The 26,430-nt window shown below is 60.6% G+C and overlaps 1 protein-coding gene across 1 annotated transcript in view; it reads left to right on the plus strand.

Moving 5' to 3' along the window:
• HSPG2 (heparan sulfate proteoglycan 2) overlaps positions 1 to 26,430 on the plus strand; it is a 99,015-nt gene that overhangs the window by 65,591 nt on the left and 6,994 nt on the right. The window contains 49 exon segments of the mRNA XM_037828248.1: positions 151 to 278; positions 413 to 499; positions 1,500 to 1,536; positions 1,538 to 1,559; positions 1,759 to 1,923; positions 2,080 to 2,190; positions 4,533 to 4,633; positions 4,723 to 4,903; positions 5,686 to 5,811; positions 5,929 to 6,081; positions 6,164 to 6,306; positions 7,133 to 7,268; positions 7,352 to 7,506; positions 7,731 to 7,881; positions 8,615 to 8,784; positions 8,870 to 9,017; positions 9,410 to 9,561; positions 9,749 to 9,884; positions 9,984 to 10,135; positions 10,910 to 11,045; positions 11,232 to 11,383; positions 11,790 to 11,913; positions 12,008 to 12,159; positions 12,645 to 12,780; positions 12,883 to 13,034; positions 13,258 to 13,396; positions 13,934 to 14,085; positions 14,299 to 14,446; positions 15,453 to 15,604; positions 15,939 to 16,080; positions 16,391 to 16,542; positions 16,939 to 17,080; positions 17,194 to 17,334; positions 17,639 to 17,773; positions 18,022 to 18,203; positions 18,625 to 18,820; positions 19,077 to 19,256; positions 19,521 to 19,781; positions 21,012 to 21,216; positions 21,737 to 21,834; positions 22,281 to 22,547; positions 23,331 to 23,440; positions 23,611 to 23,758; positions 23,836 to 23,952; positions 24,565 to 24,676; positions 25,415 to 25,559; positions 25,653 to 25,752; positions 25,866 to 25,975; positions 26,083 to 26,191. Of these exon segments, the coding sequence (XP_037684176.1) occupies positions 151 to 278; positions 413 to 499; positions 1,500 to 1,536; positions 1,538 to 1,559; positions 1,759 to 1,923; positions 2,080 to 2,190; positions 4,533 to 4,633; positions 4,723 to 4,903; positions 5,686 to 5,811; positions 5,929 to 6,081; positions 6,164 to 6,306; positions 7,133 to 7,268; positions 7,352 to 7,506; positions 7,731 to 7,881; positions 8,615 to 8,784; positions 8,870 to 9,017; positions 9,410 to 9,561; positions 9,749 to 9,884; positions 9,984 to 10,135; positions 10,910 to 11,045; positions 11,232 to 11,383; positions 11,790 to 11,913; positions 12,008 to 12,159; positions 12,645 to 12,780; positions 12,883 to 13,034; positions 13,258 to 13,396; positions 13,934 to 14,085; positions 14,299 to 14,446; positions 15,453 to 15,604; positions 15,939 to 16,080; positions 16,391 to 16,542; positions 16,939 to 17,080; positions 17,194 to 17,334; positions 17,639 to 17,773; positions 18,022 to 18,203; positions 18,625 to 18,820; positions 19,077 to 19,256; positions 19,521 to 19,781; positions 21,012 to 21,216; positions 21,737 to 21,834; positions 22,281 to 22,547; positions 23,331 to 23,440; positions 23,611 to 23,758; positions 23,836 to 23,952; positions 24,565 to 24,676; positions 25,415 to 25,559; positions 25,653 to 25,752; positions 25,866 to 25,975; positions 26,083 to 26,191 (6,949 nt within the window).

The following is a 26,430-nucleotide window of genomic DNA, read 5'->3' on the forward strand; positions in this document are numbered from 1 at the left end:
TCCTTTGTAGTGAAACCTTTGAGCCCTTCATGTTTATTTCTCTAAGATAAGATCAAAAAATAGAATTTTTAGATCAAAGGATTAGAACCTTTTAGGGCTTTTGGCAAATGTTGCCAAATGGCGAATGGCTGACATCCTTCTGCTCTGCAGCAATGCCAGCACAATGCCGTTGGGGAGTTCTGCGAGCTGTGTGCCCCTGGCTACTATGGAGATGCCACAGCTGGGACCCCAGAGGACTGCCAGCCCTGTGCCTGCCCACTGACCAACCCAGAGAACATGTGGGTGGCCTTGCCCAAGGCCCAAGAAAGAACTTCCGCTGGCGGGTGGAGGGCACTGGCTTTCGGGGCACAGGTGGAGGGAACAGGGGCAGGGTGGGCTTCCCATGGCCTGACCTCCCCTCCCCCTGCCCCAGGTTCTCCCGCACCTGTGAGAGCCTGGGAGCCAACGGGTACCGCTGCACGGCCTGTGAGCCCGGCTATACCGGCCAGTACTGTGAGCAGTAAGTTTGCAAATGGGAGGGGTGAGGAGAGTGGGCACGTATGGTGGACTCCCAGGTGGGAGCCCAGGAAGGTCTCAACCAGGATCATGTCCCTCTCCTGCCCAAACCCTTCCAAGGTCTCCCCTTTGCCCTCAGGACAAGCCCAAGCTCCTTAGGCAGTCTTGCCAGGCATCCCAACTCGTCCATCTCGTCCCACTTTTGACTCCCAACACTACATTCCAGCTGGGCTTGACCTCTTAACTTCTTGTTGTTCAAGTCTTTGCATGTGCTGTTCCCTCTGCATGGAACACTCCAGACTCAGCTTCATTCACTTATTCAGCACATTTTTATTGGGCATCCACTGTATGTGTGCAGTGTGCCAAGGTGTTGTAGATAAAGTAGTGAAAAAGCAGAGTCAGTCCTGGCCCTCATGGAGCCCACCACCTGCGATGGGAGACAAGACAAAAAGTAATCATGCAAATATATAATTCCAAACCGTGATGAGTCCTCTGAAAGAAAGGATGGCCTGTTCCGAGCGAGCATCGTAGCTGACAAGTCCCATCCTCTGGGAAACCTCCCTGATTCTCAGGGCTGGATTAGGGGCCCCTCTTTGCATTTGCAGCCCCCATACACTTCCCTTGCTCTTATTTTACATAGTTTCCATATTGGGTTTTCAACTAGGTCTTTAGTTCCACAAGAGCAGAGACTTCGTGTGCGCTGTTGAATTGCCAGCATCTAGCACAGTGCCTGGCACGTGGTGCTTGGCCATGAAATGTCTGTTGAGTGAATCTCCCCCTGGCGAGTAGAGCCCTCACTGCCCCCCATTCCCCAGCCTGCTGCCTGCGTGCACTCTCCTTCTCTCAGCCCACCGAGGGCCGCTTTGGCCTGTGACGGCCTTCTGGAGCTCTGAGCCTCTTTGTCCCACCCTGGACAGTAGGCTGAGCTTCTGGCTCCCCAAGGCCCCCTTGAGGCACTGGGTCCCTTGGGGCCTGACAGAGCTGGTCCCTGTCCTTCCTTACAGGTGTGCCCCGGGTTACGTGGGTAACCCCAATGTGCGGGGGGGGCCAGTGCCTGCCACAGAGTAAGTAGGACCATGGCCCTGAGTGGGGGGGCAGGGCAGGGAAGGCAGAGAGTCGGGGAGTTCTGGTGTTTGGGGGATACCAGGTCTGGGGGACAGGGCTGAAAGTAGGGCCCCCCAGTCTTTGGGAGGGCAGAGCTATTGGAGGCAGTGCCACATGCTGGGGCCTCTTGCCTGAACTGTCCTCCCCCACTCTCCCCAGACCAAGACCCACTGCTGGTCCAGGTCCACCCTGCTCGGAGTGTAGTGCCCCAAGGTGGCCCCCACTCCCTGCGGTGCCAGGTCAGTGGGAACCCACCCCACTACTTCTACTGGTCTCGTGAGGATGGGCGGCCCTTGCCCAGCAGCACCCAGCAGCGACATCAAGGTACCCACGGCTCTGGGCCCCCCAGCCCCAGGAGCCGCCCCAGTGGGAGGGGAGGCACAGGCCTGTCCCTGCCCTGCTGGACACCTGTCCTTGCACACCAGGCTAAGTGGAGAAGGGGGGTGCTGCTCTGACCAGCTCCCATCCGCTTCCCACCAGGCTCCGAGCTCCACTTCCCCAGCGTCCAGCCCTCAGATGCCGGGGTTTATATTTGCACCTGCCGGAATCACCAGCATACCAACACCAGCCGGGCAGAGCTGCTGGTCACTGGTGAGTCCCTGTCCCTGCCCCCCATCCCTGGGGCACCTGAAGACCAGACAGGTAGTGCAGTCATGTACCAAGAAGGGATGGTGTTGCCTGGACTAGGGCACAGGCCATGGAGATGCAGGTAAGTGATGGGCTCAAGACCAGTTTTAGAGGCAGGAGTGGTAGGACTCAATTGCGGTCAGTGAGGGAGAAAGTCTAGGATGATGCCCTGGGCCTGGGTTTCAGCAACTGGTGGGTGGAGGAACCATTTACTGAGATGATGGAGGCTCCAGTGGGAAGATGTCTTCATTTGGGCTCCCCTGAAAGCAGAGCCTGAGACTAATAGTTTATTTGGGAGGTGACCCCAGGAAATGCCAATGAGGGACTTGAGAAAGGAGGGAAGGCATCCAGGAAAGGGCATATTATCAAGCAAATTACCACCCTGGGCAGTTGTTGCTTAATCCAGCAGAGGAGTCTCTGAGCCAGTGGAAAACATGACCCTCAGAGTTACCCCACCCTGAGGTCCAGGGAGCTGGGGTACGTGCACACCATCTCCTAACAGTCATTGATTTACGCATGTTCCAGAAGCATCCATTCCCTTGCACTTCGGTCCCACCACATGGGTAGGCAACGTGGGCTCCAGCAGCCTGAGAAAGCCCTGGTGCAAAGAAATGCAGGGGCTGGTAGCTAGAGGTCAGGCAGGCGGGCACGCACTGAGCGACAGGGTGGGGGTCTGGACAGCTACCGACAGCCCCAAATGAGTCACAGGGAATCATGAATTTGGTTTGGGACTTGTTAAAGTTTGAGATATTTGGGAGAACATGCAGGTGGATATGAGAGGCAGACATTTTGGATAGGTGAGTCTGGGACTCCGGGAAGAGGCCTGGGCCAGAGGAACAAATTTGGGAGCTACTGGCCTAAGATGAAGCCACGGGGCAGGATAAGATCACCAAGAGAGAGTGTGACTAGAGGACGGGCCAGGACAGAGCCCTGAGGAGCAAGTAGGGCAGTGAAATAACCCTTGGAGGCCATGCTTCGACCAGCTGGTTGTTCATGGAGAGTGAGGATAGAACCAGATTGGAGTGAGGCAAGGAATGGCTGGGAATGCAAGAATTGTAGATCGCAAGTGTAGACAACTCTTTCAAAAATCTTGGCTCTGAAAGGGGCCAAGAAATGGGGCAGTATCTGGAGGAGGGAGAGTGCCAGGGGTCAAGAAAGCATTTTTTAGAGATGGGAAATTCTAGAACACATTTATCAGTGTTGCAGAATGATTCCAGGGAGAGGGAGAGGAGGGGCTGATGTAACAAGAGGGAAGACAGTGTTTATCGTAGCTTTATTCACAATTGCCAGAAGACGGAAGCAATCCAAGATGAGTCAACCAGTGAATGGATAGAATAAATGTGGTATATCTATACAATGGAATATTATTCAGCCATAAAAAGGAATGAAGTTCTGATACATGCAACAACATGGAACAACCTTGAAGACATCATGTTGAGTGAAATAAACAAGACACAAAGGGACAAATAGTATATGATTTCTTCTATATGAAATACATAGAAAAAGCAAATTCATAGAGACAGAAAGCAGGGTAGTTTTTACCAGGGGTCGGGGGATGGAGAAATGGAGAGTTATTGCTTAACGGGTAAGAGTTTCAGTTTGGGATGATGAAAACGTTCCAGAAATAGATAGCGGTGAAAGTTATACAATATTGTCAATATACTTAATGTCACCGAATTGTTCACTTAAAAATGGTTAAAATTATTTTTTTATGTATATTTTACCACAATTTTTTTGAAGTTACAAGAGAGAGAGAGAGAGAAAGAGCTAAGAGAGAAAGTCCTTGGGAAGGTGATCCAGTGCTCAGAAGATAGAAAGGTGGGGGTAGGGTGAGAGAAGGGTCTTATCCTTCAGGGAATGAGAGGGAAGGTGGATGGATTTGGGAAGGTCAGGAAATTCCTGACCAGTAGTTTCTATTTTCTCAACAAGTGTGAGTCTTGGCCATTAGCTGTCAAAGTGAGGCAGGTGAGTTGCAAGGTGTGAGGAGATACGAGGAGGCGTGAAACAGTTGTTTGGGAGGATAGAAACTTGAACCGGGTGTGAAACCTATGAGACTGTGATGACCTGTGAAGAGCCCATTTGACATCTGTGATCATGAACATGAGCCAAGTAGACTCAAGGCATGATCTCTGATCCCATCCCGCTGGCATGAGGGAGGGAGCAGGGGTGGAAATGGGCTCTAAGTTGGACCAGGAAGGAAATGAAGCCCAAGTGGGGATGATAGAGAGGGAGAAATTAGCTACAGGACAGAGGCCCGGCCAGCGCCCAGCTCACTGGGGTGGGGTGGGGGTCTCTTGTCCCTGCAGAGGCTCCAAGCAAGCCCATCATGGTGACAGTGGAGGAGCAGCGGAGCCAGAGTGTGCGCCCTGGGGCCGACGTCACCTTCATCTGCACGGCCAAGAGCAAGGTGGGCCGGGTGGGGAATGGGGTCGAGAGGGGTCTGTCCTCGGGGGACACTGAGCCCACCGATGAACCCCACCCCCCTTTGCCCTGCAGTCTCCAGCTTACACGCTGGTGTGGACCCGCCTGCACAACGGGAAGCTGCCCACCCGCGCCATGGACTTCAACGGCATCCTCACCATCCGCAACGTGCAGCCAAGCGACGCGGGCACCTACGTGTGCACCGGCTCCAACATGTTCGCCATGGACCAGGGCACAGCCACGCTGCACGTGCAAGGTACGCCCCCCTCCCTGACCCTGACCCACCCACCACCTGGCTTTCTCCAGGGCCAGCACACCGTTTCTGCATTCAACTGAGAGTTCCTGAGCATCTGTGGCATGCCGGGTCCTGGTCTGGGCTCCGAGAAATGGCGAGAGAAGGGCACACAGGAGCTCTGCCCTCCTGAAGTATATGTTCTAGATGGGAAGACAACAAGCATGGGATCAAAGCATGGGCTCAAACTCAATACTCATGGTGATGCATGCAGGGCAGGAATAAACAGAGAGAGAGAACCGAGGTGGGGGAAGGATGGGCTATTGGACTTTTCTGGATGCATGGTCAGGGAGGGCCTCTCTGGGGAGAGAGAATATCTGAGCTGAGACCTGAAGGAGGAGAAGGTGTCCAGCCATGTAAAGCACTGGCAGAGAGTGTCCTTGGCACAGGGAGCAGCACATGCAAAGGCCCTGAGGCAGGACCATGTTTGTGCATTTGAAGAACCTCAAGGCCACAGTGGCTGGAACTGAGTGGGGGAAATATGAACAGATACGAGTATGCAGGATGTGGTGGACCATAGTTGGGTATTTGGATGTTATCCTACAAGCAATAGGGAACTATAGACAGGTCCTAAATGGGGAAATGACAAGATCCCATTGATGTTTGAATATCTCCGTCTGACTGCTCTGTGGACAAATGGCTGTGGGATGCATGAGTGGCAGCAGAAAGATCCACAAGGCAGCTGTCGCCATGGGTCAGATAACACTCCTCACCCTGACCGTGTCTCCTTTCTCCTCTACTGTCAGCCTCGGGTGCCCTGTCCGCCCCAGTGGTCTCCATCCACCCGCCGCAGCTCACAGTGCAGCCTGGGCAGCTGGCCGAGTTCCGCTGCAGCGCCACAGGGAACCCCACGCCCACCCTCGAGTGGACAGGTGGGGCCAGGGCGGGCATGGCCTTCAGGGCCTGTCTCCTCTGGGGGAGGGCAGGGACCAGGCTCTCAGCGGTGGGGTCCACAACCCTTGGGTGCCGACCCCACTTCTCCACATCAGGGGGCCCTGGTGGCCAGCTCCCACAGAAGGCACAGATCCAGGGTGGCATCCTGCGCCTGCCAGCCGTGGAGCCCTCGGATCAGGCTCAGTATCTGTGCCGCGCCCACAGCAGCGCCGGGCAGCAAGTGGCCAGGGCCGTGCTCCACGTGCACGGTGAGGGGTTAGGGCCAGGGGTGGGGGTGGGAGCTGGCGGGTGGCCCCGGGGAGGGCTGCACTCACAGGGCTCTGTCTGCAGGGGGCAGCGGGCCCAGGGTCCAGGTGAGTCCAGAGAGGACCCAGGTGCATGAAGGCCGCACCGTCAGGCTGTACTGCAGGGCAGCAGGGACGCCCAGTGCCACCATCACCTGGAGGAAGGAAGGGGGCAGCCTCCCCCCACAGGTGAGGAGATGCAGCCCCCTGGATCCGCAGTCTCAGCAGTCCTGGCACTTGCTGCCTGCCCCTCTTGCCCCTGCTTCCTATCCCATTTCCTCCTTTACTGGCTCCCCTCATTTCCGAGGTAGCAGCCTGCTCATACTATCTGCATCCTGGCAGGTGGCCACTGTCCACCCCTTGCTTTGCCTGGCTCTGACCTCCTTGGTGCACTACTGAGCACTAATATTGACTCTGTACCTTCCTCTGTTTTGGGGGCTCCCTCCCCACACCCAGCTCTTGCCAGACTCTTGGTCTTCTCCCATAACTACTTTCGTCCTCTCCCTTGGCTGACTCTTGGCCTCCTTCCATGGCTGACCCTCTGCCATGGCTGTCCCCTCTCCCGTGGCTGACCCCTCTCCCGTGGCTGACCCCTCTCCCGTGGCTGTCCCCTCTCCCGTGGCTGACCCCTCTCCCGTGGCTCTCCCCTCTCCCGTGGCTGACCCCTCTCCCGTGGCTGTCCCCTCTCCCGTGGCTGACCCTCTCCCGTGGCTGACCCCTCTCCCGTTGCTGACCCCTCTCCAGTGGCTGACCCCTCTCCCGTGGCTGACCCCTCTCCCGTGGCTGACCCTCTCCCATGGCTGTCCCCTCTCCCGTGGCTGTCCCCTCTCCCGTGGCTGACCCTCTCCCGTGGCTGTCCCCTCTCCCGTGGCTCTCCCCTCTCCCGTGGCTGTCCCCTCTCCCGTGGCTCTCCCCTCTCCCGTGGCTGACCCCTCTCCCGTGGCTCTCCCCTCTCCCGTGGCTCTCCCCTCTCCCGTGGCTGACCCCTCCCCCGTGGCTGACTTCTGCCTGCCAGGCCCGTTCAGAGCGCACTGACATCGCCACGCTGCTCATCCCAGCCATCACGACTGACGACGCCGGCTTCTACCTGTGTGTGGCCACCAGCCCTGCAGGCACCTCACAGGCCCGCATCCAGGTGGTCGTCCTTCCAGGTGCGGGGCCTCAGGGGGCTGAGGGAGTGGGGAAGGCAAGTCCAACTCCCCCGAAGCCTCCTTACACCTCCTGCGGCCCCCAGCCTCAGGTGCCAGCCCTCCGCCCATCAGGATTGAGTCCTCATCACCATCTGTGAGTGAAGGGCAGACACTTGACCTCAGCTGTGTGGTAGCCGGGCAGGCCGACGCCCAGGTCACGTGGTACAAGCGAGGGGGCAGCCTGCCCCCCCACGCCCAGGTATGAAGTTCCCCGAGCCTGGAACGGGGTTCCTGGTGGAGGTGGAGGGGCTCTGGCCAGGGCTGGTCCTGTGCAGGGCTTATTTTCCTCCATCCCCAGCTGATGGCGCGGGGTGGCTTGGAGCGGAGGCTGGTGACGTTTGATGAATGAATCACTGAGGCCTGGGTGGATGCAGCGACCACAGCTTTGCCCTTACTCACATACTTCTGCCCCTGCCTGGCCAGGTCCACGGCTCCCGGCTGCGGCTATCTCATGTTTCGCCAGCTGATTCTGGTGAATATGTGTGCCGAGTGGAGAGTGAGTCGGGCCCCAAGGAGGCCTCCATCACCATCTCTGTCCTCCATGGCACCCACTCAGGCCCCGGCTACATCCCAGGTGAGGTTCCAGGTGGGGCTGGGCAGGGAACAAGCCCTAGGATCTCCGCACTGCTCCAGGGCCGGGGCCCACGGCTCTTCAAGGGCATTAGGACCAGACAGGGCCTTCCAGGCTGGCTGTGACCCCCGGGGAGATGGGGTCTGGGGAATGGGTTAAGGTTGATCGGCTTACCTGGGGACCCACGAAGAATGATACTAGCTTAGAATTTTTCATGAAGCAGTGCAGTGTCAGGGTTGACCGCTGGAGTAGGGAGTCAAACTGACCTGAGTTCAAATTCTGGTTTTGCCCCTTATGACCTGAACAAGTTATTTTGCCTTTCTGGGCCTCGCTTTTCCCATCTGTGAAATGTGGACAGTGGTGCCCACCTGCTAGGTAATAGGGCGGTTTAAATGCAAGGGTGTCAGTGGAGCACTGGCTGAGCACGTGGTAAGCGTTCTGTAGAAGGGAGTTCTCATCATCGTCTGCCAACTTGGGCCCAGCCTCGGCACTAAAGGTCTCCAGTTTCCTGCAGACTAGAGCAGCCTGTCCCAGAGCATAAAGTCATGGGTGGGCATCTGGACCTCTTGCTGCAGGTTGGAGGTGGGAGAGGTGAGAAGGGGCCTGGCTGGCCTTGCTGAGGCAGAAGAGTGTGGCCCCAGCCCTGGAAAGGCCTCCTATCTGCCCTCCCAAGCTGGGGCCTGCTCATATCCAGGGCCCCTGCCCCAGGCCTCTGAGCTGCCCCTCTGTGCCTCAGTCCCCGGTGGAGCCCCTGCTCCAGGCACCCCCCAGCCCATCCGCATCGAGTCCTCCTCCTCGCACGTGGCCGAAGGGCAGACGCTGGACCTGAACTGCGTGGTGCCCGGGCAGGCCCACACCCAGGTCATGTGGTACAGGCGTGGGGGCAGCCTCCCTGCCCGGCACCAGGTACAGCAGCCCCCCAGGCCAGCCTGCTGGGGGGGGTTGGCTCAGGCTGCACGGGCCCCTCCCAACCCACCCGCCTCTTGCTCAGGCCCATGGCTCACTGCTGCGGCTGCACCAGGTGTCCCCCGCTGACTCGGGCGAGTACGTGTGCCGCGTGGTCCTCGGCTCAGGGCCCCTGGAGGCCTCCGTCCTGGTCACCATCGAGGCCTCCAGCTCCAGCTCTGGCTCCATCCCTGGTGAGTGACTCCCAGTGACACGGAGAGCTGGGCAAGGCTGTGAGCCTTTAGGTTGGTGAGGTCCGGGCCTCCGTTCCCATGGCTGCCTGGGGGCAGGAGGCCCTTGTTGCAGCTGGCAGCAGCCCCCCCCACCTCTGCTTCTCCTAGTAATGCACCCTCTCCCATCACTCTCCTCTTTGGCCACCTCACTCACTCCTCATCTTCCTGCCCTGCCTCCTCTCCCTCTCTCCCAGCCTCAGCTACCTTGACCCTCCCTGGGGTTCCTTAGATGAGGATTCAAGCCCCCAAAACATGGGCCTGGCCTCCGAAGATGAGGCTCAGTTAGCTCCAGGGCGAAAATTCCTGCTCTTTCTTGAGGGGGAACATCTACCACCCCACCTCTGTCCCCACAGCCCCAGGACCCGTCCCACCTGTCAGAATTGAGTCCTCATCCACCACGGTGGCCGAGGGGCAGACCCTCGATCTAAGCTGTGTGGTGCCCGGGCAGGCCCACGCCCAGGTCACGTGGTACAAGCGGGGGGGCCGCCTCCCCGCCCAACACCAGGTACACGGAGCCGGGGAGAGGGGGCGGCCGGCCACAGCGGAATCATGTGGGCAGGAGAAGGGGGCAGCTGTGAGGGTCCTGGTGGCCCCTGAGCTGAGGAGCTGGTGGTTCCAACTCAGGGGAGTTGGGGGGAGGCTCTGCTGGGCTCTGGAGACCCCCTCTGACACCCCTGCCCACTGCTGCCCAGGTCCGTGGTTCCCGGCTGTACATCTTCCAGATCTCCCCAGCGGATGCAGGCGAGTACGTCTGCCGGACCAGCAGCGGCGTGGAGGCCTCCGTCACAGTCACGGTCACTGGGACCCAGGGGGCCAACTTCATCCACCGTGAGTGGGGCCCCCGGGCCAGGCTGGGAGGGAAGGAGGAGGAGGGGCTGGGGCAGCTCCCAAGAACTGGAGTGACTGGCGACCGGCTTGTGCCCCCAGCCCCTGGAGGCGCCCAGCCCATCCGCATCGAGTCCTCCTCCTCGCACGTGGCCGAAGGGCAGACGCTGGACCTGAACTGCGTGGTGCCCGGGCAGGCCCACGCCCAGGTCACGTGGCACAGGCGCGGGGGCAGCCTCCCTGCCCGGCACCAGGTGTGGGGCTGGAGGATGGAAGGGTCAAGAGGAGGAAAAGGGGAGCCCCTGGATGGTGGCGGTCAGGGGTGGGGGCCTAGAGGCTCCTCTGAGAGAAGGGGAGGCCTCGGACCCCATTGCCAAGGCAGAGAGTGCGCCATGGTTAGAACCCAGACTCCAGGACCAGCCAGCTTAGGTGTGAATCCTGGTTCTGCCGTTTATTAGCTGTGTGACCTTGGGCAAGTTACCACATTTCTCTGTGCCATGGTTGCAGTATCTGTGAGGTGAGAATAACAGTATCTACCTTATAGAGTTGTCTTAAGGATCAAGTGAATTAATATATAAGCAAAGCGCTCAGAGTTCTGGCTCTGAGAATGTGCTGTGAGCTGTTATGATTATGGTAACACCATTAGCTATTATTATTACCGTATTTTATAGAATTGAGGACACCATCGATTGTAAGATGCACTATTATCTCTTGTACTTCTAAGGGGAAGAAAAAGCTGTCACTTATAATTGTAAGATTATCAATTGTAAGATGCATCTAGATTTCAGAGATGTTAAAGTGTGTGTCTTAAAATTGACAGAAATGGCATTAGCATGTTTGCTCAACTCACCATAGCTCTGACCTGTCACTTGACTCCTGGGAGGAGGTCCCCACTTCCCTGTCCCCAAGCAGGGCGCGAAGCTGATCCAGAGCTGATGGCTGAGACTTGGGGATCAGAGTGTAAGGCAGGGTGGTAGATGCAAGGGTCCCACGCAGACTCCCTCTGACATTGCCCCCATTCTGGCCAGACCCACGGCTCGCTGCTGCGGCTGCACCAAGTGTCGCCAGCCGACTCTGGCGAGTACGTGTGCCGTGTGGTGGGCAGCTCCGGGCCCCTGGAGGCCTCTGTCCTGGTCACCATCGAGCCTGCGTTCTCTGGGCCAGGTGAGTGGCACTGGTGGGTGGCCAGGGGCTGGGGAACCAGCCAGGGTCAGCCCCCCACCCCAGCGATGGCAGGGTCAGGAGGCCCAGCCTCAGACTCCACCTCACCTGAAACCTGAAGCCCCTCCATTCACACCCATCTCTCCTCCCCTCCCAGCTTTGGACTGACCCTCTGCCCTCTGTCCCCAGCGATTGGGGTCACCCCCCCAGTCCGGATCGAGTCGTCTTCCTCCCATGTGGCTGAAGGGCAGACACTGGATCTGAACTGCCTCGTCTCTGGGCAGGCCCACGCCCAGGTCACGTGGCACAGGCGCGGGGGCAGCCTCCCTGCCCGGCACCAGGTAGGAGGTGGGGAGCAAGGGAAGGACTCTTGTGGCTGCGAAATAAAGACCACAGGCAGATGCTGCTCTGCCACCTGCCTGCTGTGTGACCTGACGCAGTCACTTGACTTCTCTGATCCCCACTTTCCTCACACTGTGGGTTCTCACTGCCAGCCTCACCTACCCCATAGCATGTGAATAAACACTGAACCCCACTCCTTCTCCCTCATTCCCAAGGCCCAAGGCCCAACTGCCCACTCGTCCTTGGGAGAGGGGAGCTGCAGGGTGACGGATGGTGGTTCTCCCTGGAAGTGCCTATCAAGCTCCAGCTGGCAGGGTTGGGCTGGGAAGGGGCCTGGGAAGGGACCAGGAGCCTGGCCATGACCCCGGTGCCCAGCATCTGATCCAGGCTTCCTGCCCCTCCCAGGTGCACGGCTCGCGGCTGCGGCTATCCCAGGTGACCCCAGCCGACTCCGGGGAGTACGTGTGCCGCGTGGTGGGCAGCTTAGGCACCCAGGAAGCCTCAGTCCTTGTCACCATCCAGCAGCGCCGTGAGTGTCCCAGGGGTCATGGCAAATGGCGAGAGCCACTACGGGCTCCACCCTGGGCAGCTCCCACACCCTGGCTCCTGTCTCACCCTCCCAGCCCAGGGCGTGGTGTACCCTGTCCGCATCGAGTCATCTTCGGCCTCCCTGGCCAATGGGCATACCCTGGACCTCAACTGCCTGGTGGCCAGCCACGCCCCTCACACCATCACCTGGTACAAGCGTGGAAGCAGCCTACCCAGCCGACACCAGGTGCGGAGCCAGCGGGCAGGGCGGGCAAAATCAGGTGGGGAGTTGGGGGACGGGGCACTCAGCACCGCACTCTGTTCATTCAGTCATTCAGCAAACACTGAGCATCCTGGTTGGGTGCTGGTTCAGAGCTGAGGATACAGAGAGAAGTCTCACTGACCTCAGTTGGATCCAGTATTTTAGCAGAACATTCTATAATTCACTTTCTCACTTAATTTCCTTGAGGACCTGCTCCGTTCCAAGTCCTAGGCCTAGCACCGAGACTCTAGAATGGAATAAGACCCAGGGTCTCCTCTCAGGAGCCCCAGTAGAAGAAAGCGAGGGTGCCATGGAATGCCTAGGAAGTTCCCAGCAGGCTTTCTGGAGGGGTGGCAGGCGGAACAGGACAAAGGCTCAAGCCGCTGTCCACCCCGGTTTGGAGATGGGCCATGCGGGGTTCTGAAGGAGGCCACAGGGACCCCCACCCATTGACACCTCCTCCTCCTCAGATCGTGGGCTCCCGGCTACGGATCCCCCAGGTGACGCCGGCCGACTCAGGCGAGTACGTGTGTCACGTCAGTAACGGTGCCGGTTCCCAGGAGACGTCTCTCATTGTCACCATCCAGGGCAGCGGGTCCTCCCACGGTGAGAGCATGGAGGGCAGGGTGTCCGGGCAGGCGGGAGCAGGCCCCAGGCCCCGTCCCTGTGTCTGACTCTGGCTGTGCTGCTGGTGTCCCCCGTCCCCAGTGCCCAGCGTCTCCCCATCCATCAGGATCGAGTCCTCGTCGCCCACAGTGGTGGAAGGGCAAACCTTGGATCTGAACTGCGTGGTCGCCGGGCAGCCCCAGGCCATCATCACGTGGTACAAGCGCGGGGGCAGCCTTCCTGCCCGCCACCAGGTACAGGGTGGGGCCGGGGCAGCGCGGATGGGGACCTTACCTCCTGGGGTAGCCAGTGCGGGCAGCCCCGTCACCCCTCTTGCCCTGGAAGCCCCAGCAGGTTCGTCCTGGGTAGACGAGAGCATCCCTGGCCGGTCTGGCCAGAGAGGCCTGGGAGGAGGCCAGAGCCAGCCGGCGGCCCCGTGGCCCTCGATCATCTGCCCCCCTCCCCAACCCCACCCAGGCCTACGGCTCCCGCCTGCGTCTGCACCAAATGTCCGTGGCCGACTCGGGCGAGTACGTGTGCCGGGCCAACAACAACATCGAGGCCCAGGAGACTTCCATCACGGTCTCGGTCACCCCCAGCCCCAGCAGCGCCCCCGGTGAGTCCAACGAGGGGCGTGGAGGTGCGGGGAGCAGGAGCACTGGAGTTGGAGTCCTCAGACACAGGTGGTGGTCCAGGGCAGAGGATCTGCAAAATCCTGCAAATTCAAATCCCAGCTGCACCACTAAGGGATGTGAACCAATCACTTCCTCTCTCAGCCTCGGTTTCCTCATCTGGAAAATGGGGATACCAGTCGTTCCAACCTCACAGCACTGTGCCATCCTATAGTGCCTTTCAAATGCAAATTAAGTTAAAAATTCAGTTTATCACATTTCATGTGCTCAAAAGTCACATGATTTCTATCTCACAGAAAGTCCTGGTGGGTGGTGCTATGTCTGAATTTTGTGAGGCTTAAATGAGTTTATACGTGTAAAGTACTTGGAACAGTGCCTGGCATACCATAAGTGCTTAATAAGTGTTTGCTGTTATCATTTCCCTGGGGGAGGAGGGTTTCTAAGGCTGGGGATCCCACCAACCCACCTATTCCCAAATCGGACTATGGCCAAAGCCCCGACGTGTCCGTCTGTGTCCCCAGACCTTCATGGTGCCATGCCCATCAGAATTGAATCTTCGTCTTCACAAGTGGCTGAAGGCCAGACGCTGGACCTGAACTGTGTGGTCCAGGGACAGGCCCACGCCCAGGTCACGTGGCACAAGCGCGGGGGCAGCCTCCCCAGTCGCCATCAGGTACACAAGGCAGAAGGTGGTGGGAGAGCTGCTGGGTGCACAGGCCCCGGCTAGAGACCCGGCCCCCAAGCTCTGCCCCCCAAGGAGGCCTGGGAGGCCCTGCAGGGGTAGTGCCCACCTGGGACAGAGGTTAGACCCGGCCCCAGGCCCTCAGGGATTCCAGATGGCACCTTAACCCTGCTCCTCTGTCCACCCTCCCCTTTCCCTGCGCAGGCCCACGGCTCACGGCTGCGGCTGCACCAGGTGTCCCCAGCTGACTCGGGCGAGTACGTGTGCCGCGTGGTGGGCAGCTCCGGCCCCCTGGAGGCCTCCGTCCTGGTCACCATCGAAGCCTCCGGCTCCAGCACTGTTCGTGTTCCCGGTGAGGGTCTGCAGTGGGTCTGGGCGGAAACAGGGAGGGAGACCTTGGGCAGAGGATGGGGGGATGGTGTTTTCCGGCACCTGGAGACAACCTCCCCTCTGATCTCAGACCTCCACCTCCTGCCACCCACATGGTCAACCTGGCTGGGAGAGGGGGGAGACCCAGGCCGAGGAGCCAGGCCAGGACTCTGGCCCATGGGGCGGCTCCCGCTCATCTCTAGGGCTGAGAGCACAGATCCTGGGGTCTGCCACACGTGGCTTAAGCCCCAGCTCCTCTGCCATGCTCGGGGAGTTTGCCCAAGGAACTCCCCCACTCCATGCTTTGCTTTCCCCATCTCTAAAGTGGGGAGAGTTGAGCTCTTGTACAGTTCAGTGACTTTTCCAAAGCCTGGGATGGCACCTCTGGGGATGCTGAGAGGGATTTGAGGTGGTAACCTAATAAGCATCTTTTATTTTAATAGTGGGATATTAGGGGGAAAAGCACAGCAACACACCAAACCTGTCCTGGCCTCATGGAAAGCATTGCTGATCATGGGGCTAAGTATTTAAGTATTATCAAGTAAATCAGTTGAGAGGAAAATGTCAGGTAATGACGAACACAGGAGACGTGTGGTTATAGCAGAATTCATGATCTTAGTACACAAAGTGCTGAATAACAAACTGCTGTAGCACTTTGAGGTGCTGGGCACTGATACATTTATGTTCCCCAAGTCTGGGAATGTTGGGCTGTGTGGAGGGGTCTGGCCCTGAGCCCTGGTGCCAGTGATGCTAGGCTCAGAGGAGGGGGACAGATGGGGGAGCCCTGCCTGGGAGAGGGGCCTGGACCTGAGGCACTTGCCCACCCCAGGCTGCTCCAGCCTCCATGCAGCAGCAGGAGGGGGAAGCCAGGCTGGAACTGGGACCCTCTCTCCAGGCAGCCTCTTGTCTGAACATCTGGGCAACCAGGGTCAGGAGCTGAGGGCCCAGGGGTGGTAGTCCCGGCTCACCGACCTCTCCCCGTGCCCCAGTCCCCGGCAGAGCCCCACCCATCCGCATCGAGACCTCGTCCTCCCGAGTGGCTGAAGGGCAGACTCTGGACCTGAACTGCGTGGTTCCTGGGCAGGCCCACGCCCAGGTCACGTGGCACAGGCGCGGGGGCAGCCTGCCCGCCCGGCACCAGGTACGGGGCTGGGGAAAACAGGATGTGGGCCCACGGGGGCAGTTCTTCCTGGACCCAGCCCAGAAGGGAAGGTGGCACCAGCAGCCGGTGCCTGGGAAGAGTCGGGGCAGAGGATCACGGGGAGTCAGGAGATCAGGGACAGGAGAGAAGGACACCTCTCACCCAAGACAGTGACTTCCTTCTGTTAGAAATAAGGTCATCCCAGCATATGTACCACAATGTCCGTGGAGTCAAAGGGGGCGCCTCGGGCAGGACACAGGCCACATCTGGGCATGTGAAGGCCTGGCCACCGCCCCCCAGCTCACCCCTCTCTGCTCTCACCGACCCTGGCCAGGTCCACGGCCCCCTGCTGAGGCTGAATCAGGTGTCCCCGGCCGACTCTGGCGAGTACTTGTGCCAGGTGACCAGCAGCTCGGGCATCCTGGAGGCCTCTGTCCTGGTCACAATTGAGGCCTCCAGCCCACGCCCCATTCCTGGTGAGTGACAAGGAGCAGTGGGCAGTGCTGGGACACAGGCTTGGGGCCCCTTCCTGGCCTCGCTCCTCCCCGCGCCCCCAGTGGGGCCCTGGTCTCAGCTCCACAGGGGCCCTCCAGCCCCCACCTCACGCCCCAGCCCGTGGGTCTCAGCTGGGCATCTCAGCCCTCAGGGGAGGGGAGCTCAGCCGTGCCAGCCGCCCTGAAGCCACCGCACCCGCAGGAGGACCCAGTCGGCATTCACTGTGCCTACCTGAGGTCCTTGCCTCTCACCCCTGGGAGCTCTGCCCCTCACCCACCCCTGTGCCCACAGCCCCAGGCCTGGCCCAGCCCGTCTACATCGAGTCCTCCTCCTCACACGTGACTGAAGGGCAGACGCTGGATCTGAACTGCGTGGTGCCCGGGCAGGCCCACACCCAGGTCACGTGGCACAGGCGCGGGGGCAGCCTCCCCGCCCGGCACCAGGTACAGGGGCCAGGATGGGGGAGGTTCCGGGGCAGATGAGGTTCAACCTGCAGGTGCTTTCTGTACCCCAAACTTCAAGCAACTGCTGTCCTGCTTGGGGACCACACGGGATAAGATACTTTCAGGGACGAGTTTACCAGCCTGGGAGATGAGAGACCTGGGTCTTTTCCCTGGCTCTGCTGCTGGGTCACTTCCTGAGCCTCGGTTGCCATCTCTGAAAAGTGGGGGGGTCAGACTTCCAGGGGTGTAAGAATGAAGCTTCCTCCATCCCCAGCAGCCGGAGCCCCAAGCTCCCAAGACTCGTGAGCACTCCTGGGTGCTGGCCGAGCTGGGCTTGGGGACTGGCCTGTTCCCACATGCTTTGGCCTGATGGCTGCCCCGTCCTCGCTCCGACAGACCCATGGCTCCCGGCTGCGGCTCCACCACATCGCCCCCGCCGACTCTGGCGAGTATGTGTGCCGCGTGGCCAGCGACCCAGGCCCCGAGCAGGAGGCCTCCTTCACGGTCACGGTGCCCTCCAGTGCAGGTTCCTCCTACCGTGAGTGTGGCCCGTGCCATGGCTGGGGTGAGGAGGGGAAGCACCCTGGCGTCCAGGCCTGGCACCTGCTGGTCGAGCCGCCCCTGCTGAGCCCAGCACCCCCCCTCGCCCAGGCCTCAGGAGCCCTGTCATCTCCATCGACCCACCCAGCCGCACGGTGCAGCGGGGCCAGGACGCCAGCTTCAAGTGCCTCATTCATGACGGGGCAGCCCCCGTCACCCTCGAGTGGAAGACCCGGAACCAGGAGCTGGAGGGTGAGATGGGGGGCAGGGGCAGAAGGCCAGGGATGGCACCAAACTCACTGGCCCTGGAGAAGGCCGTTTCCCTCTCTGGGCCTAGCGTCCCCATTTGAACGGCGAAGGGGCTGGAAAGAGTCCAAGGACCCTTGCATCTTCTCCCATCCACAGCTCTGAGCTGGACAGACCCAGGCTGGAGGGGTCAAGGGCGTGGGGTGCAGATGTCCCAGGAGGCAGTGCCCAGGCATCGGAAGGTGGGAAGGCAGCCTGGGGCCAGCTCAGCCCTAACTGACCCTGCCCTGCCCCAATGCCAACCCCACAGACAATGTCCACATCAGTCCCAACGGCTCCATCATCACCATTGTGGGCACCCGGCCCAGCAACCACGGCACCTACATCTGTGTGGCCTCCAACGCCTACGGCGTCGCCCAGAGCGTCGTGAACCTCAGTGTGCATGGTGAGGTCCCCCCCCATGGGCCTCTGCCTTCCCGTTCCCAGCCTCATTCTGAGCTCAGACTCTCCAGGTTAAGTCCTGTCTTCCTCCGTGACCTTGGACCTTTGCCCTCTCCGAGCCTCAGTTTCCACATCAGTGCAATGGGTGGGGGGAGCTCTGCCCACCCAGCCACCACTGAGATGGGCTCGGTGACAGTGTGCGTGACCGGGGAGCCCAGCGTGTGCGTCAGCGGGTGTCATTCCTCTGGGCAGGGCCCCCGACAGTGTCCGTGCTCCCCGAGGGCCCCGTGCGGGTGAAGATCGGCAAGGCCGTCACCCTGGAGTGCGTGAGTGCCGGGGAACCCCGCTCCTCTGCTCGGTGGACCCGTATCGGCAGCCCCCTCAAGTTGGAGCAGCGGACGTTTGGGGTCGTGGACAGCCATACGGTGCTGCAGGTGAGGCTCGGCTTCCCCGTGGGCCAGCCTGGGTCCGGGTCCCGGTGCAGGGCCCAGCCTGGAGGCAGCGCTTAGAGGAGAGAGCTGCGGCGGGCAGGTGGGGGGTGAGGAGGTGGAGGGGAGAGGGTGGGGTGGGATAGCTGGATGGGTGGGTAGATTGGAGGATGGGAGGGAAGAAAGAAGGGAGAGGACAGGCGTGAAGAAATAGGGAATAGGTATGTGGATGGGTGGGGGAATGGGTAGGTGGGTGGGGGGATGGGTGAGCAAGTGGCCGGATGGACAAACTAAAGCCAATCAGCTGAGAGCTAAAAATCAAGGGAAAGGTAGAGAGAAAAGGTAAAACCAAGCAGGAGGTGGGGGTTGACGCCAGTCCCCTCCCCCCAGCACCCATGTAACCAGCCGCCTTGCTGCTTTCTTCCAGATTTCATCAGCTAAGCCGTCAGATGGGGGCATCTACGTGTGCCTGGCTCAGAATGCACTGGGCACGGCGCAGAAGCGGGTGGAGGTGATTGTGGACACGGGCACTGTGGCCCCAGGGGCCCCCCAGGTGCAGGTGGAAGAAGCCGAGCTGACCGTGGAGGCTGGACACACAGCCACCCTGCGCTGCTCAGCCACAGGTGTGGATGGGGCTGCCCATGGGGCCGGCAGAGCCGCGGGGCCCCGGGGCCAAGTTGCAGACCCAAGAGACCTGAAGATGATGTCATACCTGGGGAGGGGGCTTTCCTGCTGGCATCTCCCGGTGTTGGCTGAGGGGCCCACTTAGTGCCCCCCACATCACACCATGGAGGGGCAGAATCACCTGGGCCCTTCCCGTCATCCCCACCCTCACGGGGTGGCCCCGTGACCTCTGCCGCCTTCCACTCCACTCCACAGGCAGCCCCACCCCCACCATCCACTGGTCCAAGCTGCGCTCCCCCCTGCCGTGGCAGCACCAGCTGGAGGGCGACACTCTGCACATCCCCCGGGTGGCCCAGCAGGACTCGGGCCAGTACATCTGCAATGCCACCAGCCCTGCTGGGCATGCTGAGGCCACCGTCGTCCTGCACGTGGAGAGTAAGTCGCTCACCCCCTTTCCTCGGACTGCCCCCCCGGGCACTGCCTGGAGACCCGAGCCCCTCCACCCACTGGGCAGGGCCCCAGGCACCCCATCTGAAAGGCCCGTGCACCGCAGGCCCCCAGAGCTTGCCCTTGCCCGAAACCCACAGCCCTTCTGGGACCTTTGCTTTTCTCATCCTTCGTTGTCCTTTGCCAGGTCACCTGCTTCCCTCCTGACCTCTGCCCTGGCCCCACACTGATCTCTTATGTCCCCTGCCACAGGCCCACCGTATGCCACCACGATCCCAGAGCACGCTTCGGTGCGAGCAGGGGAGACGGTGCAGCTGCAGTGCCTGGCTCACGGAACACCCCCGCTCACCTTCCAGTGGAGCCGCGAGGGTGGCAGCCTCCCCCGCAGGGCCACCGCCAGGAAGGAGCTGCTGCGCTTTGAGCCTGCAGCCCCCGAGGACTCGGGCCGCTACCGCTGCCAGGTCACCAACAAGGTGGGCTCAGCTGAAGCCTTCGCCCAGCTGCTCGTCCAAGGTGAGCACCCCAGCCTCGGGGTGGGCAGGAGGGGTCAGCTTTCCTCGGGCCCCTCGCTTACCCCGCCATGGGCACCAGGGAACCCACACCTGGGTTATATAAACCCCCCTGAATGCCTTGCTTTTCCATACTCTCCAAGGCCTGAGTCTGGCCTGCCTCCTCCAGGAAGGCCTCCGGTCACTGTCCTCTCAGCTCCTCTAGCTCTCATTGCTACTTCCCTCCTGTAGCCTTGACTGTGCACTGCCAGAGGCTATTGTGTAAATAGAAAAACCACATTCTTCCTCCCCTGCCAGACTGAGGATGCTCAGGGCAGGGCTTGGAACTGGTCAGCTCAGCAGCCAGAACAGGCCAGGAAAATGCTTGAGAGTGACAATGATGACTGTGTGATGGCAGTGCCCACCCCATGCCCAGGGCTTCGGTGGATCTCCAAAAGAGCCCGTGCCCTGTGGTCTCCCATGTCCATGCCACAAAGCCAAACAAGGGTTGCCCAGGCCCAAGATTCTAGAAGCAGAAAAGCATGTGGCCCAGTGTTTAAGAGCCTGGGCTCTGCAGTCAGACATGCCTGGATTCCCAGCATAGCGCAGTCACTTGCTAGCCGGGTGACTTTGGCCAAGTCTTTAACCTCCCTGAGTCAGTTTCTTTACCTGAGAAGTGGAGAGAACAATGCCTGCTGTGTAGCCTGAGGAGAACCATACCCACAGGGAAAGCTCATGGCACTTAGTAGGCACTTGGTGGTGATGATATGCATCTATACCCTCTCCCCTGGGTATCTGTACTCACCTTCCCATCCACCCTCTGCACAAATATGTGTCTTCACTGTGACCAAATCCCTGGATCTTCTTATTTTCGACTGTCTTACTTTAGCCTGGAGCTGGAATAGTCTTTGCTGTCCTTTCTTAAAATGTCTAAGTTTTTCCCGTACTCACCCCTTCTGCTTCTGTCTCGTGCTGCCTTCCTCCCCGAAGGCCAAGAGCTTGCAGAAGCATGGAGCCAGCCTCCCCTCGCCCTCCATGGGCTTACTGATGACTGCACGAGTGAGCAAATGAATGAATCTGCTGAATAAGGGCTGCCAGGCCCAAGATTCTAGAAGCAATGAAAGGTCTTTTTTCCTGCTCAGAGGCCACCAGAAGAATGTCCCTTGGATCAGGGGTTTCCTGGGTCCCCCGGGGGGCACCAGGGATCTGACACACAGACACACATACATGCAGACCTTCACGTGTGTCCCTGCAGGCCCTGCTGGCTCCCTCCCCACCACCTCCGTCCCGGCAGGATCCTCACCCACTGTGCAGGTGACGCCTCAGCTGGAGACCAAGAGCATCGGGGCCAGCGTCGAGTTCCACTGTGCCGTGCCCAGCCACCGGGGCACCCAGCTCCGCTGGTTCAAGGAAGGGGGTCAGCTGCCTCCCGGCCACAGCGTGCAGGACGGGGTGCTTCGGTGAGTGGGGCAGGGGCCAAGCCTGGCCTTCAGCACCCGGCCCAGGGCACACAGTGGGGCTGAGCTCAGATACCTGCCCTCTAGGGCTCGGCATGGAGCAGTGCCCTTGGGCAAGTCACTGCCTCTCTGAGCCTCAGTTTTCTCAGCTGGACCGTGGGTTCTATGAGAGTGAAAGGAGATTGCTTAAAACACTTCGCAGGGTACTTGGCACACATAAGGCCCTCAGTAAACAGTGCCCATATTCATATTTTTATCATTAGAGGAAAGAGAAGAGGCCCCAGGTCCAGACACATAGAGTTGACTTCAGATCTTAGCTCTGCCACTTGACAGCCGTGTGATCTTGAGCTCTCACCCGTAAGGTCTTTGTCTACAGTGGGTGTGGTGACACCCACTCTACCTACCTACCTACTCTGGGAGACTAGAAGGATACCTCGTGTGTTCATCTTTGACAGCTCTTTACTCCCACGCAATTGCAAAGCCTCCTCACGTCTTCTGAGGTCTTCTTATCTTCTCTTCATAGAATCCAGAACCTGGACCAGAGCTGCCAAGGGACATATGTTTGCCAGGCCCATGGGCCTTGGGGACAGGCCCAGGCTCGTGCCCAGCTGGTTGTCCAAGGTAGGGGGGCGGCTTCCAGCCTCTGCTGAGAACGAGGGAGGGACAGAGATGAGAAGGAGGTGGAGGCAGGGGGCTTGGACCAGTTCCCCAGGAAGCTCCTTTAATGCATAAGAAGAAAGAATTATTCAGTTATTCAATTGCATCTTGCTCGGATCTAGCCTGAAGTAAGGGGCTTGGTAAAATATTGCAAGGAGAGAAGGCAGAAGGATGGGTGGAGTGGGTGTGTGGATGGATAAAGCGGGTGGGTGGTCAGCAAACCAATGAGCAAGTAAGTGTGTCAGTAAGTGACAAAATGAACAAGCAAAAGGGAACAAGGGAGTCTTCGTGAAGGCGTGCATGACAAAGCAAATGAAGAAATGAATGCCCAGGGCTCCGGGGCCACCTGCAGCCTCCCTGGGGACTGCCGCGGGCTGGCCTCACCTGTACGCCCCTCCCTCCTCCCCCAGCCCTGCCGTCGGTGCTCATCAACATCCGGACCTCCGTGCAGACCGTGGTGGTCGGCCACGCCGTGGAGTTCGAGTGCCTGGCGCGGGGGGACCCCAAGCCCCAGGTAACGTGGAGCAAAGTGGGCGGGTACCTGCGGCCAGGCGTCGTGCAGAGCGGAGGCATCGTCAGGATCCCCCACGTGGAGCTGGCAGACGCGGGGCAGTACCGCTGCACGGCCACCAATCCCGCCGGCACCACCCAGTCCCACGTGCTGCTGCTCGTGCAGGGTGAGGGCCACAGGGGCCCTTGTGGGGGGCCGGGCCGGGCACCAGGGGTCTCGGGAGGCCTCGCCTGCTTTACTCCTCATCTCCGCTCTCTTGTGTATTCAAGGGACAGGTTTCATAACAAGTGGCGGCAGCAGGGGACAAAAGCCAATGTTCCCCTGGGACAGGCTGGAACTTAACAGGGAAAGGGCAGGGGTCCAAGAGGAAACAGGCTCCCTAGCCCTGGCCTGCCTGGGTGCCTGCCTGATGGGGGATACCTGTGGTCCAGTCTGATGGCAGAGGCATAAACATGACACAGACATGAAACAGAGCGAAACAAGGGCACAGGATGCAGGGCCAAGAAACAAATCTTGTTTTTCTTTCAAGGCAATTCCTTTTTATCCCGAACCCCATGACTTGCCCCCAAACCTCCTGAGCCACACTGCCACAGCACCCCTTTCCCAGGTCCCCAAGGGGCTGCACGATTTTCTGCCCAGGTGCGGAGCCCTCCCGGAAGCCCCTTCCTCCCCATCAGCTGCCCCACCGCAGAGGCAGTAGGTGTGTTGGGAGGGCCCGGGCTGGGAGTCAGACGGTCCTGTCCCTGAACCCTGGCCCTGCCCTGTCCCATCGGAGCCCCCAGGAGTGAGCAGTTCCTTCTCCCCTCTAAGCCACAATTCTCTCATCTGTAAGATGGGGACACAGTGCCTCCCCCCAAGGGGTAGTGTGAGGGTTGAGTCGAGGCACATGGCTGGGCATACAGACGGTGGCCGTCATCCCGTCCATGGCATGTCCCCCTCCCCCCCTCAGCCTTACCTCAGATCTCCACGCCCCCCGAGGTTCGTGTGCCCGCTGGCTCTGCGGCCATCTTCCCCTGCATGGCCTCTGGCTACCCAACCCCTGACATCACCTGGACCAAGGTGAGTGCTGGGCAGGGGCCCACGGGCACACCTGCGGGGCGGTGACCAGGGCTGAGCCATCTTGGTGCCCCAGGACCTGGCAGGAGGCTGGGCCTGAAGCAGGGGTGGGAGACTGGCCCCCTGGGAGGTGTAGGCCAAGGCCAGGGTCCCATGTGCTGCCGCCTTTGCAGCTGGACGGCAGCCTGCCCCCCAACAGCCACCTGGAGAACAACGTGCTGATGCTGCCCTCCGTCCGCCCTCAGGACGCAGGCACCTATGTCTGCACCGCCACCAACCGCCAGGGCAAGGTCAAAGCCTTCGCCCATCTGCAGGTGCCAGGTCAGAGAGCCCCCTGCCCTGAGTGCCCCACCCAGCCCCGGGTGGCCATCCTCTCTGACTGTGCTCTCTGCTGGCAGAGCGAGTGGTGCCCTACTTCACGCAGACCCCCCACTCTTTCCTGCCGCTGCCCACCATCAAGGATGCCTACAGGAAGTTCGAGATCAAGATCACCTTCCGGCCTGACTCGGCTGATGGTGAGCCGCACAGGAGCTGACTTGGGGGGCCCAATCTGGGGCAAGCATCTCTTGGGGTCACTGCCATCGCAGCCCCAGCCCTGGCAGCCCCCCAGGCCTGCTGGGCCTCTCACTTGGGGCCCCTCTCACACATCCTCCGTCCAGCCCCTCTGTGACATCCCTGTCTTGAGCTTCCCCCTGGCACCTGGATATCCATCCTCTGGGCCCGTCTTCTCTTCCCCTCTGCTCCTTCCTCCCCTCTCTCCGTCTCTCACCCTCTTCTCCTCCTCTCTCTTTCTCATCTGACTCCTCCCATCTTTACGGCTCTCTGCCTTTCTCCGCCCAGGCCTCCTCCTCTACTCGGGTGAGTCTGCCTCCCTCCCCCCCTCGGGTGGCCCTGACAGTGTGTGAAGCAGTGGCAGGGTCTGCTGGGGGGGCTTTCTGCAAGGCCCCTCTAGAGGTTCCCATCGAGATAGTGAGGAGGCCCCGGATGTCCGGGTGTGCAAAGGAGGGGGGGGACAGGGGCAGGAGAGCAGGAAGACTGAGGGAGGAGGGGTGGGTCCTGCCCGGGCCGGGGCAGACGGGGGCCTCGGGGCCGGACAGGAGGCCCCTCACACGGCTGTGCCTGCCCAGGGATGCTGCTGTACAACGGGCAGAAGCGGAGCCCGGGGAGCCCCACCAGCCTGGCCAGCAGGCAGCCCGACTTCATCTCCTTCGGCCTCGTGGGTGGGAGGCCCGAGTTCCGGTGAGACCCTCGCCCGCCCCGGGAGAAGGAGGGGCTGGGAGACAGGATGGCAGGGCCTTGGCTGGGCATCCCCCACCCTGGGCTGAGTGCACAGGGAAGATTCTAGCGGACGAAGGAGACGTGGTCTTTCCTCTTGGGGCCACCCAGTCTGCTGGGGGAGGCACAGTATGCCAGTCAGGTGGAGGAGGAAGCAACGTCAGACTTGAGCAAATGGGGCAGAAACCCTCCGTGAAGCTGAGGACGAGCTTATGGGGCAGGGCTCCCACAGGTCTGGATGCATTCCTTTGTCCGTTCAACAGTTATTTGCCAAACTCCTACCGTGTGCCAGGCACAAGCAAAGCAGACTGAGTTCTGGTCACTGTGGGAATGTATATTCTAGTAGGGAAGACGTGCCATAAACCAAGAACCACAGAAGGTCATTGCAGAGAGAACTGGGAAGATCAGTGAAGCTGTAGCCAGGGAGTGATCAGATCCCTGTGGGCTGCTCTGGAAAAGCTCCCGGGAAAGGATATGGGGAGAGGAGAAGCCCTGGGGAAGGGTCAGGGATGGGGCGAGCTGGGGCTGGGGAACGAGGTGGGGGGCACAAGGAGGCAGGGGCAGGGCCTGGTGCAGCCCCAGGCCGGGAAACAGTGACACTCTTCCTCCAGTGCCCCTTCGCCCAGGCCGGGCCCCCTCCCCAGCCCTCCTCACAAACTCCGTGTCCACCCTCTCCTGCCCCGGCCCCGCCCCACGGAGCAGCTTTGACGCAGGCTCTGGCATGGCCACCATCCGCCACCCCACGCCGCTGACCCTGGGCCAGTTCCACACCGTGACCCTGTTGCGCAGCCTCACCCAGGGCTCCCTGGTGGTGGGCAACCTGGCTCCGGTCAACGGGACCTCGCAGGTGAGAGCCCACCCCGGGTCCCTCATCCAGCCCCAGCCCCCAGCCTCTCCTGCCCAGCCTCTGCCTGCCATTCCCGACTTCCCCCCTCCCCAGGGCAAGTTCCAGGGCCTGGACCTGAACGAGGAGCTCTACCTGGGCGGCTACCCCGACTACGGCGCCATCCCCAAGGCGGGGCAGAGCAGCGGCTTCATAGGTGAGGCCCTCCCCGTCCCCTGGCTGGCAGGCAGAGCCCCGGAGCCCGGGAGGACATGCAGGCTTCCAGGACCCACCCCCCCCAAACCCCTGCTCATCCTGCCTGCCCCCCAGGCTGCGTCCGGGAGCTGCGCATCCAGGGCGAGGAGATCACCTTCCACGACCTGAACCTCACGGCCCACGGCATCTCCCACTGCCCCACCTGTCGGGACCGGCCCTGCCAGGTGACCCTGCGCCCCGCCACGCCTCTTGGCTGCCCCGTCACAGCCCGGTAGGGAGTGGGGGCAGGGGCAGAGGATTCTCCGCCTGACTTCCAGGGGCCCCTTTGCAGAATGGGGGCCAGTGCCACGACTCGGAGAGCAGCAGCTACATGTGCATCTGCCCGGCCGGCTTCACGGGGAGCCGCTGCGAGCACTCGCAGTCCCTGCACTGCCACCCAGGTACGCGACCCACCCCCAATCACTGCCACCCCGGGCACGCACTTCTGCCCCGTTGCTGCCTCTTTGTATGCACCCCCACCTCCAACTACTGCTACCCGAGTGCCTACCATACTCCCTCACTCGTACCCAAGTACTTAGCAGGTACCTACCCCATCATTGCCACCAACATTCACCCTACCCTCCATAGCTGCCACCCAGGTGTCCACCCGCCTCTCCTGTCACTGATTTCTAGGTACTTG

This window comes from Choloepus didactylus, chromosome 2, assembly GCF_015220235.1.
Source record: "Choloepus didactylus isolate mChoDid1 chromosome 2, mChoDid1.pri, whole genome shotgun sequence".
NCBI lineage: Eukaryota > Metazoa > Chordata > Mammalia > Pilosa > Megalonychidae > Choloepus > Choloepus didactylus.